Source organism: Heptranchias perlo, chromosome 17 (assembly GCF_035084215.1).
Source record: "Heptranchias perlo isolate sHepPer1 chromosome 17, sHepPer1.hap1, whole genome shotgun sequence".
NCBI classification, from domain to species: domain Eukaryota; kingdom Metazoa; phylum Chordata; class Chondrichthyes; order Hexanchiformes; family Hexanchidae; genus Heptranchias; species Heptranchias perlo.
The window spans coordinates 23,895,660-23,911,334 of record NC_090341.1 but is presented as its reverse complement, the minus strand read 5'-3'; the positions used below and the strand labels follow the sequence as shown (position 1 = coordinate 23,911,334).

General features: G+C 40.1%; 1 protein-coding gene across 1 annotated transcript in view; it reads right to left on the bottom strand.

Annotated features, from left to right (window-relative positions):
* Positions 1 to 15,675, bottom strand: part of cacna1db (calcium channel, voltage-dependent, L type, alpha 1D subunit, b) — a 529,322-nt gene that overhangs the window by 264,014 nt on the left and 249,633 nt on the right. The window contains exons 7-8 of the mRNA XM_067998737.1: positions 15,340 to 15,536; positions 8,972 to 9,075 (exon numbers count right to left, since the gene is read on the bottom strand). Of these exons, the coding sequence (XP_067854838.1) occupies positions 8,972 to 9,075; positions 15,340 to 15,536 (301 nt within the window). The remainder of the gene's footprint in view (positions 1 to 8,971; positions 9,076 to 15,339; positions 15,537 to 15,675) is intronic.

Here is a 15,675-nt window from a genome sequence, read left to right as displayed (position 1 = left end):
GTGAATTAATATTCTATTTGGTATACTGACACATTAACCTCACATTTAAATAACGCAAAGTATGAATTAGCTTAAATTCATTTCAATACTGTGGGATTGGATAATAATTTTACTAATGGGTTAGAAAGAAACTACCAAATAAATTAGTTATGTTGATATGTAACTGTATCTTTCATTGATGTGCAGTTAATACAATTGCATAATCACACATTTTATTGTATTTTTTTCTGAGAGAAAAGGAATACTCTGAGAAAAATGAAAATGATATTTTGCAGCAGATGTCACTATGCAACAAAATGTCAGTCTAGTAATATGCCCTAAAGCTGTACTTCGCAGCACCTCCTACATGTGCACATATAGTTTGTCAGGCAGAAACAACTCACTGGAATTTAAAGGAAATGTGGACAGCCTTTTTTTCATCTTTGTTGTATTTTGTTCCTTGTACATGATTGTTTACTGTAACTGTACAATTTGAATTTAAGAATCATCTTTTGCAGTAAAGGGGAAAGATACATAGAATTAGAATAAATAGATATTGAAAAATAGAATATTAGTGTATTCGAAAATTCTTAATCCATACAATGAAGTCACTTTGTGTGAAGTCGATATTTGGCACTTGCGTTAACTGAGATTAGTGTGCTATACCAATAGCAGTTTTTGTGTGTTTATTGCCTGCAAAATGTAAGCTTATTCACATCTGTACAGATAATAAATGTAATGGTGAAAATTGAAATCAAGTAGTCAGTTTAAAAAAAATTAAGACCTTGGATAAAACAGATGAAATTAGGTCAGACACATAGGGTGGCTAATTAAAGCACTGATTAATTAGTTAGCTTAATTGGTACTGCTACTAGAGTCAGCAGGGTCACAAATTGACTTGGGAGACTTAAAATACAACTATGAGTTTCCCAGTGGAAATGTATTTTGTGTACCGTGAACATGTTTGTACTGTAAAAGAAATGGAGATGTTTGTACTGTAAAAGCAATGAAAAAATAACGGCGTGTGAATGACGCATGCAGTTATTAATGTGCATATCCGCCAGCAAGTTCAGTGTTTTAAGAGATACGCCATGATATGCGAATCTCCAGAACTTGCTGGTCGATTTACGTCGCTCCGCCGTTTGCTTCACACAAACAGCATCTCATTCTTAGCCTCCCAATTATTTTTAAGAACTTGCTGGATTTGATCATTAATTGTCCACTAAACTTGGCACGGAAAGTTAAATCTAATAATTAATAGCACAAGTACCCCTTTAACAATGTGATAATTGTTAATGACAGCCAATCAACCTCTCTGGTCCAGAAAGTGAACAATTTAAACTGTGGAGTCTCATTCCTTTTCTTACTTTTCCTTTCTGTCTCTTTTTTCTCTCTCTCTTAAACCAATCTTTATTTCTCTTTTTATACCTGATTTGACTCTAATTCACCCACTCCAATTCATCCTCCTTCTCAATAGTTCCTCTGTTTATTTCTCAATCGTTAAATCTAATTGGTTAAGGAGATACTCTGCTGGTCCCACCGGGACTTACCTAGCGGGAAGAGGAGTCAGCACCAGAAGAGGCCCAAAATGATAAGTCTTTTTACTTTTTAAAAAAACTTTCCATGAGGGGCCAGGCAGAGCAGGAATGCTCCATAAGGAAACTTTAGGCCTCACGTGGCTCGGGATCTCCCGCTCCCCCTCAATGATCGACTCTCCTGAGTTCCTTCAGATCCTGTTGGCAACCTCCTGCTGCCCAATATTAGAATCCTACCCATCGGCCAGCTAACACTTCCCACTGGTTTTGAGCGGGAAGCTGACCAGCGGCATGCAGATGAACCCCGGGAATTAAAATCTCCCATGCTTCACGCTGCCGGGGCTGGAATGGTTTGTCACCCATCTCGGCCCCTACCCGCCCAATTCCCACCCTAAGATAAAAATAGGGCTATAGTGTTTGTGCAACTGTGTTTGTGTATGTCTGCGTACATATCTTTCACTTTGTAATGTAGTATTCATTGTACTTTAGGCAAACACTTGTTAATATATTTGCAAATGAATTGACCTGCAACTAGCAAGAAATATAAAACAGATTGTAAGAGCTTCTACATGTATGTAAAAAGGAAGAGATTAGCAAAAGGAAACGTGGGTCCCTTAGAGGCAGCGACAGGAGAAATTACAATGGGGAATAAGGAAACGGCAGAGACGTTAAACAAGTATTTTGTATCTGTCTTCACAGTAGAAGGCACAAAAAACATACCAGAAATAATGGGGAACCAAGGGTCTAATGAGACTGAAGAACTTAAAGTAATTAAGATTAGTAAAGGAAAAGTACTGGAGAAATTAATGGGACTAAAAGCCAACAAATCCCCTGGACCTGATGGCTTACATCCTAGGGTTTCAAAAGAGATGGCTGCAGAGATAGTGGATGTATTGGTTTTGATCTTCCAGAATTCCTTAGATTCTAGAATGGTCCCCGTGGGAGTAGCAAATGTAACCCCGCTATTCAAGAAAGGAGGGTGAGAGAAAATAGGGAACTATAGGCCAGTTAGCCTAACATCAGTAGTAGGAAACATGCTAGAATCTATTATTAAGGACATAGTAACAGGGCACTTAGAAAATCATAATATGATTAGGCAGAGTCAACACTGTTTTATGAAAGGGAAATCATGTTTGACAAATCTATTAGAATTTTTTGAGGTTGTAACTAGCAGGGTAGATAAGGGGGAACCAGTGGATGTAGTATATTTGGATTTTCAAAAAGCATTCCATAAGGCGCCACACAAGAGGTTGTTACACAAGTTTAGGGTTCATGGGATTGGGGGTAATATATTAGCATGGATTGAGGATTGGTTAATGGACAGAAAACAGAGAAGGAATAAATGGGTCATTTTCGAGTTGGCAGGTTGTAACTAGTGGGGTGTCACAAGGATCATTGCTTGGGCCTCAGCTGTTTACAATATATATCAATGACTTGGATGAGGGGACCGAGTGTAATGTATCCAAGTTTTCTGACGATACAAAGCTAGGTAAGAAAGTAAGCTGTGAGGAGGACGCAAAGAGGCTGCAAAGGGATATAGACAGGCTACATGAGTGGGCAAGAAGGTGGCAGATGGAGTATAATGTGGGGAAATGTGAAATTATCCACTATGGTAGGAAGAATAGAAAAGCAGAATATTTTTTAAAAGGCGAGAGCCTAAGAAATGTTGGTGGTCAGAGGGATTTGGGCGTCCTTGTACACGAATCACAAAAGGTTAACATGCAGGTACAGCACGCAATTCGGAAGGCAAATGGTATATTGGAGTTTAAGAGTAAGGACGCCTTGCTGCAATTATCTAGGGCTCTGGTGAGACCACAACTGGAATACTGTGTAGAGTTTTGGTTTTCAAACCTAAGGATATACTTGCCTTAGAGGGGGTGCAATGAAGGTTCACTAGTTGTCCTGTGAGGAGAGAGTGTGTAGAATGGGCCTATACTCTCTGGAGTTTAGAAGAATGAGAGGTGATCTCATTGAAACGTATAAAATTCTTAGAGGGCTTAACAGGGTAGAAGCTGAGAGGCTGTTTCCCCTGGCTGGAGTGTCTAGAACTAGGGGTCATAGTCTCAAGATAAGAGGTGGGCCATTTAGGACTGAGATGAGGAAAAATTTCTTCACTCAGAGGGGTGTGAATCTTTGGAATTCTCCACTACAGAGGGCTGTGGATGCTCTGTCATTGATTATATTCAATGACCGAGATTGATAGATTTTTGGACACTAAGGGAATCAAGGGATATGGGGATCAGGTGGGAAAGTAGAGTTGAGGTAGAAGATCAGCCATGATCTTACTGAATGGCGGGGCAGGCTCGAGGGCTCAAATAGCCTACTCCTGTTCCTATTTCTTATGTTCTTATAAAACTACTAAAACTTTAGATGTCATGAAGGTTCTACCTATGTTATGGTTTTACATTATGTAAGTAGCGAAAAGTGAATTCCACGTGGTAAAAACAGAATGTGTAATTGTTACCAGTAAATATCAAAATTATTATTTGTAGGTAATACCTGAATGTGGTACAATCATACAATGCATGAATGGGGTCTATACCCATTATTGTACCAGTTTTGATAAAACGTTCAGCTCAGCATTATTACCCCTTTGGAGTGAAATTGGTCAACTCCAGTAGTGCAAAATGGGCTGATAGCGAATTGCCAGCCCATTTTACACTGCGAAAATTGGGCACAATGTAAAAAGGGCAACCGAAAGGCTATCAGTCCATTTTGCGGTACTGGCATTGAACAACTCCCGCCCCCTCCACAAAATGTGTGCACTTTGATTCTATTAAAAAAAAGTCGGCACCCTAACTTCAAAAAAAGCACACAGATGGCAACTCCAATCAGGGGGTTAGCCACTGCATGGCAAAATTACTTATTTTAAAAACTTACAATTGTATGTTTTTTAAATAATTATATATAGAATGTAGGGATAATTTTGAACAAAAGCTTAAGAATAAGGCTATTGGAGAGCCTTATCCCAAAGGATTGCTTTACTTTCATGTTATTTGATTTGGAATGCTGGGATGTTCTCGCAAAAGTGTTGGAACACTTGGACACAAGGGCTGTATTCCAGAGGTGAGGTGAAGGTGACTGCCCTTGACATCAAGGCATCATTTGACGAGTGTGGAACCAAGGAGCCCAGTAAAACTGAAGTCATTATAGATAAGGGGGAAAACTCTCCAGTGGAAGATGGATATGGTCGTTGGAGGCCAATCATCTCAACTCCAAGATCTCGCTGCAGGAGTTCCTCAGGGCAGCATCCCAGGCCCAACTATCTTCAGCTGCTTCATCAATGACCTTCCCTCCATCAGAATGACAGAAGTGGGGCAGTTCGTTGTTGACTGCACAGTGTTCATCTTCATTCGCAATTCCTCAGGTAATGAGGAATTATCTTGAACAATAGTGTTATATTGGTTGTTTATGAAATCCACGCATGCCTGAAGCGCAGGCTTCAAAATAGCTCCCTAATTGAGCATCATAAAACTGGGCATGGAGAAACTCTCATACTCAATATCCTGGGCCCAATTTTATGATTTGTGCTGGCAGAGTGCATCGGACCTTGCAAAATTGGGGTTAATAAACTAATTTGAGTGCAAAGTGTCACAGATGGCACCCATGTGGGTATCAACATTCCTCATATCAACTCCATGGATTACATGAACAGAAAGGGGTTGACTCAATTAATGTTCAGGTAATATGTGACCATAGAAATTGCATAATGCACGTCAATGGCAGGTATACAAGAAGCAGCTTTGTTGCCATGCATTTTTTGAATGAGAATAAACACCATTGGGAAGGGAATGGTTCTTTGGAGATTATGGATAACCTCTGCATCTATAGCTGTTAACTCCATTGAGAAACACCTTAGCTGTAAAGGAAGACCATGGGCTAGAAGCCGGAGCATCTGTTTGTTGTCGCATGTCTGCCACTGCCACCTGCAAGTGTGCTATGTGGCTTTGGAACAATGAAAAAGTGTTTGAAAAAGACCAATAGTTGTGTATAATACTTGAAATGGTAACACCCAGAGGGTGTGGAAGTTCCCATGTTTGGTTTGTATTATCTTTGATGGGTCCTACAAAAATGGAGGAACAGTGAGGAGCACACTTACCATCACCTTCCTCTTGATACTAGCAAACTTAGTCATCATTTGCAGCCAGGTACAAGGGACCTGGGTGGCAGCATGTATTTAGTCGGTGACCTTTTTTGATGCATCTTGCATCTGTACTTTTACTGAAGGGTGATCTTCAGCTCCAAATAGGACCACGTTCCTTTGGCATTCCTCCTGCAGCAGGGCCTCCAATTCTTCACGAGAAGAGAGAGCAGGACAGCCCACATTTCTCTACTGTGATTAGTGATAAATTACTGCACTTTTCCGTCCCCACAACAACTAGTCCTTTTATCAGTCACTACAGCCTTCTAAGAGCTGCTCCCTCACTGGATTTTCCAATGCGCACCCAAGTATCACACAGGCCAAGCTCCCTCTGCAAGCTGTTCCGGTGCCTGGAGCCTATTCAAATTAAGCGGTGAGATCAACTCCATTTTTCCTGGACTCAGAAAATAAGGGTTTAAATGCAATATTGTGCTTGGGTACATTTTTGGTATCCCATTCCCGAGCTTATTCATAAGATGGGGAGGGAATGCATGTCTCTCCTGCGTCCGGTTTTCACTGTGAAGTAGCAGCAATGCAAATTTTCACTCAAACGTTGAAGAAAAAAAAGTCAAACTTGGCCAATGTAGGGATCAGCCCAGTCATTCCTCCTATTCTCTTTTTGTTGGCAATAACATTTTGTAATAACATTTCTAAAAATATGATAAGAGTATTTCGCTTGAAATGTACTTCCTGCATCTATTTCTCCCAAGTACCAACAATATTAAGCAAGCTCTGGTCTAAACCATTGTCATTACATACATTAACATATACATGCCAAGTTGTGCTGTGCAGCGGGGGAGGAAAATGGACATATTTTTTCCATAGGTTTGATTCTACATTGAATAGAGAAAATAAGTCCCTAAGTATCATGTTGCTGAAGTAAGTAATCTTACTTTCACTGCAACAAAATGACAGTTTCTTCTGCTGTATAGAGAAATAAAAACAAATCACTGAAAAGATGCATAGAGTTAGGTCTTATAGCCCAACTTTCCAAAATTGTTTTGCTTTCACATATGATTAGTGTTATTATTTTAATATATTTTAATTAATTCCACGATATATTCATATTAAACTCAAAACAGTAGCGCTAACAGTAGAAATGCTAAGTATCTTATCTCATGATTAAAAGTATATTTATAACAGTTGTATTTAATGCTGAAATTGGATAATACAAGCCTGAGTTGGTAGTCTGAATGTATGCATAGCTTGCAATAGGTTCATTGAACATATACTGTGAAACCTCTCATTCTGATCCACTGAGATACACCCAAATATCAACTGCTATAAACAGTATATGAAACACTAAGCATTCAATCAACAGTTTACATTTTGTACAGTGTATAGACTGGCTTAAAGCCAATGCACCATTCTTGCTCAAAATAAACTTGTTGATAGCAAACAAACAACTCAAAAAGATTGTTAAAATCCTCTTGCTTGCCTCTGATAGTTAACAGTTCAGTATAATTAGGGCTGGCATAGCGGCACAATATGATGGCCGGAAGTGGGATTGAACCCAAAATTCTTGAATGGCTACTTCCTGATCCTAATTGTTGCATTGTTGGGAGATGTGAAGTGGTGGGCAAGCCTCTTATGGCCAGCTACAGAGTAGCTTTGGTGAAACCTAGGAATAGATCACCAGTTTTTTCCTCAGCCAGCGAAGGGACTTGACATGGAGGGACCGCAGAAGAAAATATAAGGGAGAAAATTATCCTAAAAATCTTTACAAATAAAATCTAATTTAGTATTAAATTTGTTTCTTTTTTCTTTAAGTTATCTCATATTTTGTATCTCATTTAGGTCTCCTAGTGCATACCCCATATCCTAACTAAGCAGATGACTGCCTTCTAGACCTCTACCAATGTTACCCGTGAGGCAGGCATTGAGAGGTGCATGAGAAAACCTCAGGATGACTTAAACTATTTCTTTTTTTTTCTCCCCCTCTTTGTCAGAAAGCATCAGACTTCTGTTTATCTCCTTCTAGTGACATGATTAAAATTGTATAATTACTGCATGGGAAATTACAGTTGCAACCTCCCCATGCTCTATCAATTTGTTTATTTATAAATTCCTGCTTTAAAATATATTTATATTGGGGGAAGATTTCCTCAATGCACTATGTTTTGTAGAGTTGAAAATGTGTTTTTTATAAACAGATTTACGATTTTTTTAATGTAAAATGCACAAAAGAAATCTCCCCCCCACCTTCTTACAATAGATAAATTTGCCCACATAAGCTAAGTCCACTGCAAACTGTTCAAACAGTTCAATCCAATGCAACAACTAATACCTGGTCTTGCCCAGTAGCCTATAAGCTATTATAATGTAGCTATCCAAGGATAAACAAACACTTCCAACATAAACTGAAAATATCCAACAAACATATAGATTTATTATAAAAAGGCATTGAACATCATTCAGTTAAACCACATAGGAAACTGTACTGAATGAATTATTAAGTTCAAGAACCACACACCAATCCAGGCGGGAGTTGCAGTACTATATCATATTCACTCATTTAACACAAAAACATGGTAATCCAAGGCTGAACCCAAGAATAACACTCACTCGCACACAGCAAACTGTACGTTATAGAGCCCAGGAAAGAGGAAATTCTGCATTTTAATATAAAAGATATGAGTCTTAACTCAGTTGAAAGTAACATGCAGTTAACTCTTCCAGAATGCATTCTCTCATAACAAGCAATAGCAACTTGTTACCTCAGCTTGTTTTCAATTCACTGTACCATGCATGCTCGTCCATTAAAAAGCAACCTACAAACAATACTGATGCATAATATCTCAAGATGCATGCAAATAGCCCTTGTTTAAATAAAAGAAGTACACCTCTAATGGAGCAGAGGCAGGTACACATAATTCAGCTGCTTACCCACTAAGTACACCAAGAACGAGGTTAAGTACAAAAAATGAGCCTAGGATGATTAGGCTAACAAAATACATCCATGGCCATTCATATCCAATCGCATCATTAACCTGAAAAAATGGAGAAGGTCCATTATGGTTTTACGCAACTTCAGATGGCAAAGCCCCTCAGCCAGCCACTTTGTTTTTTGGGCATTGGGTATCAATTTAAAACGTTACTGTAATTTTTCCCATTATTCTTTTGGGCTGACTGTGCAAAGTGCTTTTGTCAAATTATAGTTTGGAAAGGTTACATTTTTAATGCAAATTTTCACTAATACATCATTATTCCTTTGTATGCAGAACTGAGTTGATAATTTTTCGATCTTTTCCCAAAGTCCAACATGGCAACTGGATTTAGGACTTTGCTTTCCAGACAGAATGAAGTGGCAGCTTACCCGCTCAATACACCAAGTACAAGATTAAGAACGAAAAAAGATCCAAAGATGACGAGACTGACAAAATAGACCCAAGGTAATTCATATCCCATGGCATCCTGCATCTGTAAAGGTGACAGTAAGTTATGTGCCACATAAGAGGTTTATTAAATTAGCTATACAAGTTAATATTTAAAGTAACATGGATCCTTGTATAGATAACTATCTAAACCATTTATTGCTAACAGCACTTCCATATTTTAAATGTTCTCATTATTACTTAAAAATTACACAACAAAGTAAACTTGACAATGAACAAATATTTACATACAAATTATACTTCAGAATATAAAACATGCAGATACCTATGGCTTTAGATTCTGAAATAGGAGACTCCTGTTTGAATCCCAGTCTTGACTGCTGTTCAAACCTGCACCTCTGAGAGGGTTAGTTTCATTATCCACATGCTGCCCATTGGTGACTACATCCACGGGTATGGAGTCAACTCACATATGTAAGCTGATGGCATCCAGTTTTACCTCTCTGCCACCATCATTGACTCCATGCTAGTGGGTGGAAGTGGATCGTGGTGGTCTGTCTGGGGCCACTTCTGTTCAATGTGTATAATGCTAATACGGAGAAATGAGCTAAAAAGGGAATTTGATGTCAATAAGTGTGAGGTGATGCATTTTGGTAAAAAAATAACAACAATTATACTCTTAATGAAAGTAGGCTCAGGACTGTGGAAGAGCAGAGGAACTTGGGGGTACAGGTTCACAGGACATTGAAGGTTGTTAAGGCTGTAAAAAAAAAGTTAGTGGAATTCTAGGTTTTGTCTTAAAAGGTATGGAATATAGAATCATAGAATCATAGAAGTTTACAACATGGAAACAGGCCCTTCGGCCCAACATGTCCATGTCGCCCAGTTTATACCACTAAGCTTGTCCCAATTGCCTGCACTTGGCCCATATCCCTCTATACCCATCTTACCCATGTAACTGTCCAAATGCTTTTTAAAAGACAAAATTGTACCCGCCTCTACTACTGCCTCTGGCAGCTCGTTCCAGACACTCACCACCCTTTGAGTGAAAAAATTGCCCCTCTGGACCCTTTTGTATCTCTCCCCTCTCACCTTAAATCTATGCCCCCTCGTTATAGACTCCCCTACCTTTGGGAAAAGATTTTGACGATCTACCCTTTCTATGCCCCTCATTATTTTATAGACTTCATAAGATCACTCCAAAACCTCCTACTCTCCAGGGAAAAAAGTCTCAGTCTATCCAACCTCTCCCTATAAGTCAAACCATCAAGTCCCGGTAGCATCCTAGTAAATCTTTTCTGCACTCTTTCTAGTTTAATAATATCCTTTCTATAATAGGGTGACCAGAACTGTACACAGTATTCCAAGTGTGGCCTTACTAATGTCTTGTACAACTTCAACAAGACATCCCAACTCCTGTATTCAATGTTCTGACCAATGAAACCAAGCATGCTGAATGCCTTCTTCACCACCCTATCCACCTGTGACTCCACTTTCAAGGAGCTATGAACCTGTACTCCTAGATCTCTTTGTTCTATAACTCTCCCCAATGCCCTACCATTAACGGAGTAGGTCCTGGCCCGATTCGATCTACCAAAATGTATCACCTCACATTTATCTAAATTAAACTCCATCTGCCATTCATCGGCCCACTGGCCCAATTTATCAAGATCCCGTTGCAATCCTAGATAACCTTCTTCACTGTCCACAATGCCACCAATCTTGGTGTCATCTGCAAACTTACTAACCATGCCTCCTAAATTCTCATCCAAATCATTAATATAAATAACAAATAACAGCGGACCCAGCACCGATCCCTGAGGCACACCGCTGGTCATAGGCCTCCAGTTTGAAACACAACCCTCAACAACCACCCTCTGTCTTCTGTCGTCAAGCCAATTTTGTATCCAATTGGCGACCTCACCTTGGATCCCATGAGATTTAACCTTATGTAACAACCTACCATGCGGTACCTTGTCAAAGGCTTTGCTAAAGTCCATGTAGACCACGTCTACTGCACAGCCCTCATCTATCTTCTTGGTTACCCCTTCAAAAAACTCAATCAAATTCGTGAGACATGATTTTCCTCTCACAAAACCATGCTGACTGTTCCTAATCAGTCCCTGCCTCTCCAAATGCCTGTAGATCCTGTCTCTAGAATACCCTCTAACAACTTACCCACTACAGATGTCAGGCTCACCGGTCTGTAGTTCCCAGGCTTTTCCCTGCCGCCCTTCTTAAACAAAGGCACAACATTTGCTACCCTCCAATCTTCAAGCACCTCACCTGTAGCGGTGGATGATTGAAATATCTCTGCTAGGGGACCCGCAATTTCCTCCCTAACCTCCCATAACGTCCTGGGATACATTTCATCAGGTCCCGGAGATTTATCTACCTTGATGCGCGTTAAGACTTCCAGCACCTCCCTCTCTGTAATATGTACACTCCTCAAGACATCACTATTTATTTCCCCAAGTTCCCTAACATCCATGCCTTTCTCAACCGTAAATACCGATGTGAAATATTCATTTAGGATCTCACCCATCCCTTGTGGTTCCGCACATAGATGACCTTGTTGATCCTTAAGAGGCCCTACTCTCTCCCTAGTTACTCTTTTGCCCTTTATGTATTTGTAGAAGTTCTTTGGATTCTCCTTTGCCTTATCTGCCAAAGCAATCTCATGTCCCCTTTTTGCCCTCCTGATTTCTCTCTTAACTCTACTCCGGCAATCACTATACTCTTCAAGGGATCCACTTGATCCCAGCTGCCTATGCATGTCATATGCCTCCTTCTTCTTTCTGACTAGTGCCTCAATCTCCCGAGTCATCCAAGGTTCCCTACTTCTACCAGCCTTGCCCTTCACTTTATAAGGAATGTGCTTACCCTGAACCCTGGTTAACACACTTTTGAAGGCCTCCCACTTACCAGACGTCCCTTTGCCTGCCAACAGACTCTCCCAATCAACTTCTGAAAGTTCCTGTCTAATACCATCAAAATTGGCCTTTCCCCAATTTAGAATTTTAACTTTTGGGCCAGACCTATCCTTCTCCATAGCTATCTTAAAACTAATGGAATTATGATCACTGGTCCCAAAGTGATCCCTCACTAACACTTCTGTCACCTGCCCTTCCTTATTTCCCAAGAGGAGGTCAAGTTTTGCCCCCTCTCTAGTCGGGCCATCCACATACTGAATGAGAAATTCCTCCTGAATACACTCAACAAATTTCTCTCCATCCAAGCCCCTAATGCTATGGCTGTCCCAGTCAATGTTGGGAAAGTTAAAGTCCCCTACTATTACCACCCTATTTTTCTTGCAGCTGTCTGTAATCTCCTTACATATTTGCTCCTCAATTTCCCGTTGACTATTTGGGGGTCTGTAGTACAATCCTATCAAAGTGATCTCTCCCTTCTTATTTTTCAGTTCTACCCATATGGACTCAGTGGGCGAACCCTCCGATATATCCCCTCTCATTACTGCCGTGATGTTCTCCCTAATCAAGAACGCAACTCCCCCTCCTCTCTTACCTCCTGCTCTATCTTTCCGAAAGCATCTGTACCCTGGAACATTGAGCTGCCAGTCCTGCCCCTCCCTTAGCCATGTTTCAGTAATAGCTATAACATCCCAGTCCCATGTACCCATCCATGCCCTGAGTTCATCTGCCTTGCCCATCAGACTTCTTGCATTGAAATAAATGCAGTTTAATCTAGACTTCCCTTGGTCTTTGCCCTGCTTTCTCAGACCATCTGTCCGGTCATGTTTTGTACACTCTCCCTTACTGCCTTTTGTTTCTATCACCACTTTATTTCCCACTGACTTCCTGCATCGGTTCCCATCCCCCTGCCACATTAGTTTAAACCCTCTCCAACAGCACTAGCAAACACTCCCCCTAGGACATTGGTTCCAGTCCTGCCCAGATGCAGACCGTCCAATTTGTACTGGTCCCACTTCCCCCAGAACCGGTTCCAATGGCCCAGGAATTTGAATCCCTCCCTCTTGCACCATCTCTCAAGCCACGTATTTATCCTAGCTATCCTGTCATTCCTACTCTGACTAGCCCGTGGCACTGGTAGCAATCCTGAGATTACTACCTTTGAGGTCCTACTTTTTAGTTTAACTCCTAACTCCCTAAATTCAGCTTGTAGGACCTCATCCCGTTTTTTACCTATATCGTTGGTACCTATATGTACCACGACAACTGGCTGTTCACCCTCCCCCTCCAGAATGTCCTGCAGCCGCTCCGAGACATCCCTGACCCTTGCACCAGGGAGGCAACATACCGTCCTGGAGTCTCGGTTGCATCCGCAACCAAGAGATGATGATGAGCCTATATAAAACCTAAATAAGAACTCAGTTAGAGTACTGTGTGCAGTATTGGGCTCCACACTGTAGGAAGGAGTTTGAGGCCTTAGAGAGGGTACAGTGCAGATTCACTAGGATACTGCCTGGTATAAGGAAATGCAAATACGAAGGAAGACTTGAAAAGCTGGACCTTTTTTCATTAGAACAATGCAGATCACGGGGCAATATAATAGAAATGTTTAAAAATATGAAAGGATGGGACAGGGTCGATAGAAGCAGACTGTTTCCAGTAGTTGAGGGATTAATGGTTGAGGCTGAAACCATGCCAGTATTCAAGATTAGATTGGATAGGTGGATGAAGGAAAAAGGGCTGAAGGGACATGGGAAAAGGGTGGGTAAATGTGATTAGAACTATCTGCTCGTGTGGAGGGTAAATGCCAACACAGTCTGATTAGGCTGAATGGCCAGTTTCTGTGTTGTAACTTCTATGACTTGTCTGACATCAAGTTATGTATAAGCCAAAACTTAACATCAGCAAAATCAAAGCCATCTCTATTCCCTGGACCCCAATTCTGGCTGCAAACTCAGATTGACCCAATGGTGCACAACCTCAGTGTCCAATTTGACTCTGAACTCATCTTCAAACCCCATTTTCTTTCTATCACCAGGACTGCCTAGTTCCATTTCTGCAACATAGCTCACCCCATGCCTTAAGTCACCATGCCTTTGTCACTTCTAGGTGGGTCCAATTCGATGGTCTCCCAAATGCCATCCTACATAAACTTGAATTAATTCAAAACTCCTGCACTAGGATTTGCTCCCCTAACTTCTTTCTTTTTGCCAATGTCCATTAACTCCCACCCCCAATGCAATGAATTCAAAATCTTCATCCTTGTCTACAAACCACTCCACATCCTTGCCCCTCTGTAGCTTCACAAGCTCATCCAGCCCTAAGAGCCTGCCTTTCCACTCTTCCAACTCTGGTCGCCTTTATAACCCTCTCCCTCTACTCCATCTCAATAGCATAGGCTTCAAGATCTTGATCCTAAACTTTGGAAGAATCTTCCTAAACAAATTAGCCGTACTTCTCTTCCCACCTTCAAAAATTTCCTCAAAACCTCTCTCTTCAACAATGTCTTTCGTCAATACCCCAGTCAATCTTCTCTTAGTGCTTGGCAACGGTTCTCACCTCTGTGAAATGTCGTGGGACTTTTTTTTTACTTTAAAAGCACAATATGAATGCAGGTAGTTTTGTTATTAAAGTGTCTGCTTATAATGTGATGCAAACAAGCAGCACTTGGTTATATTGGCTGGCTTGTATAGCTTTGAAGCCAGAAAAAGCTCTGTGCATGTATAAACCAATGAGACAGTGAGTACTTTTCTAACAATGGAAATTAAAAGCAGTGCAGAAGAAACTGGATTGAGACTGCCTAATCTCATTTCATGTATGAATGAACAAGTTAATATGAATGAAGTATTATTAATGGCACCATTGGCAGGCAGCATTTAATACTAAAAATTGCATTCAAGTGCAGGTCGTCTGAATAACTGAAATTTTGTGAAAACGGGTCTTTCCATTTGGTCTCGACTACAGTCTTTACCTTTTCCACATTTTTGTAACATAAATGTTATGTATATAATCTAAAGTATATCACATCAGTTTTCAGCTCTTAAATCAGAAACACTATCCCTCATTAAAAATCCATGAAGTTCCAAATATGCCAAATACTTACTTTAATTGAACTTTTAGCCATTTTCCAAAAAAATAATTGAAGTGAGTTGGATTTTGGTAAAGGCAAATAGATAAATCATAACGTTCTGTTGTAATTATTAAGTAATTAGTAATATTATTTTATATTTTGAGAAATGTAAACCTTAAATGATATTTTAAATATTTGTACTGTTTTGAAGTATGACAAACAAGCATCATTCTTTACTTCTGCAGATAAACTGTCACATAGGATGTTATGTGAAGAACATACTATATATTGCTTCTGTTATTATTTGAATTATCATATATTGAAATTAACTTTTTGGCCAATCACTTACCCAGTACAGGACTTCTGTCCATCCTTCCATGGTTATACATTGAAAAACAGTTAACATTGCAAAAGCAAAGTTGTCAAAGTTTGTGATGCCTCCATTTGGACCCGCCCACCCACCCTTGCAGTCTGTACCATTCATGGGGCATTGACGACCATTCCCTGAGAATGCACAAGGTGCTGGCTCATCTTCTGCTAGCATGTCTGGAAATGGAAGGTATTAAGCTATATTAGCTTAAGTTATTAAACATTGTTTGTAACTTTAACACATAGTAAGTATAAAAAAGAGCTTGAACACTATCTGTATAGTAAAAAATGTACGTTACAAAGTCCAAGAAAAGCA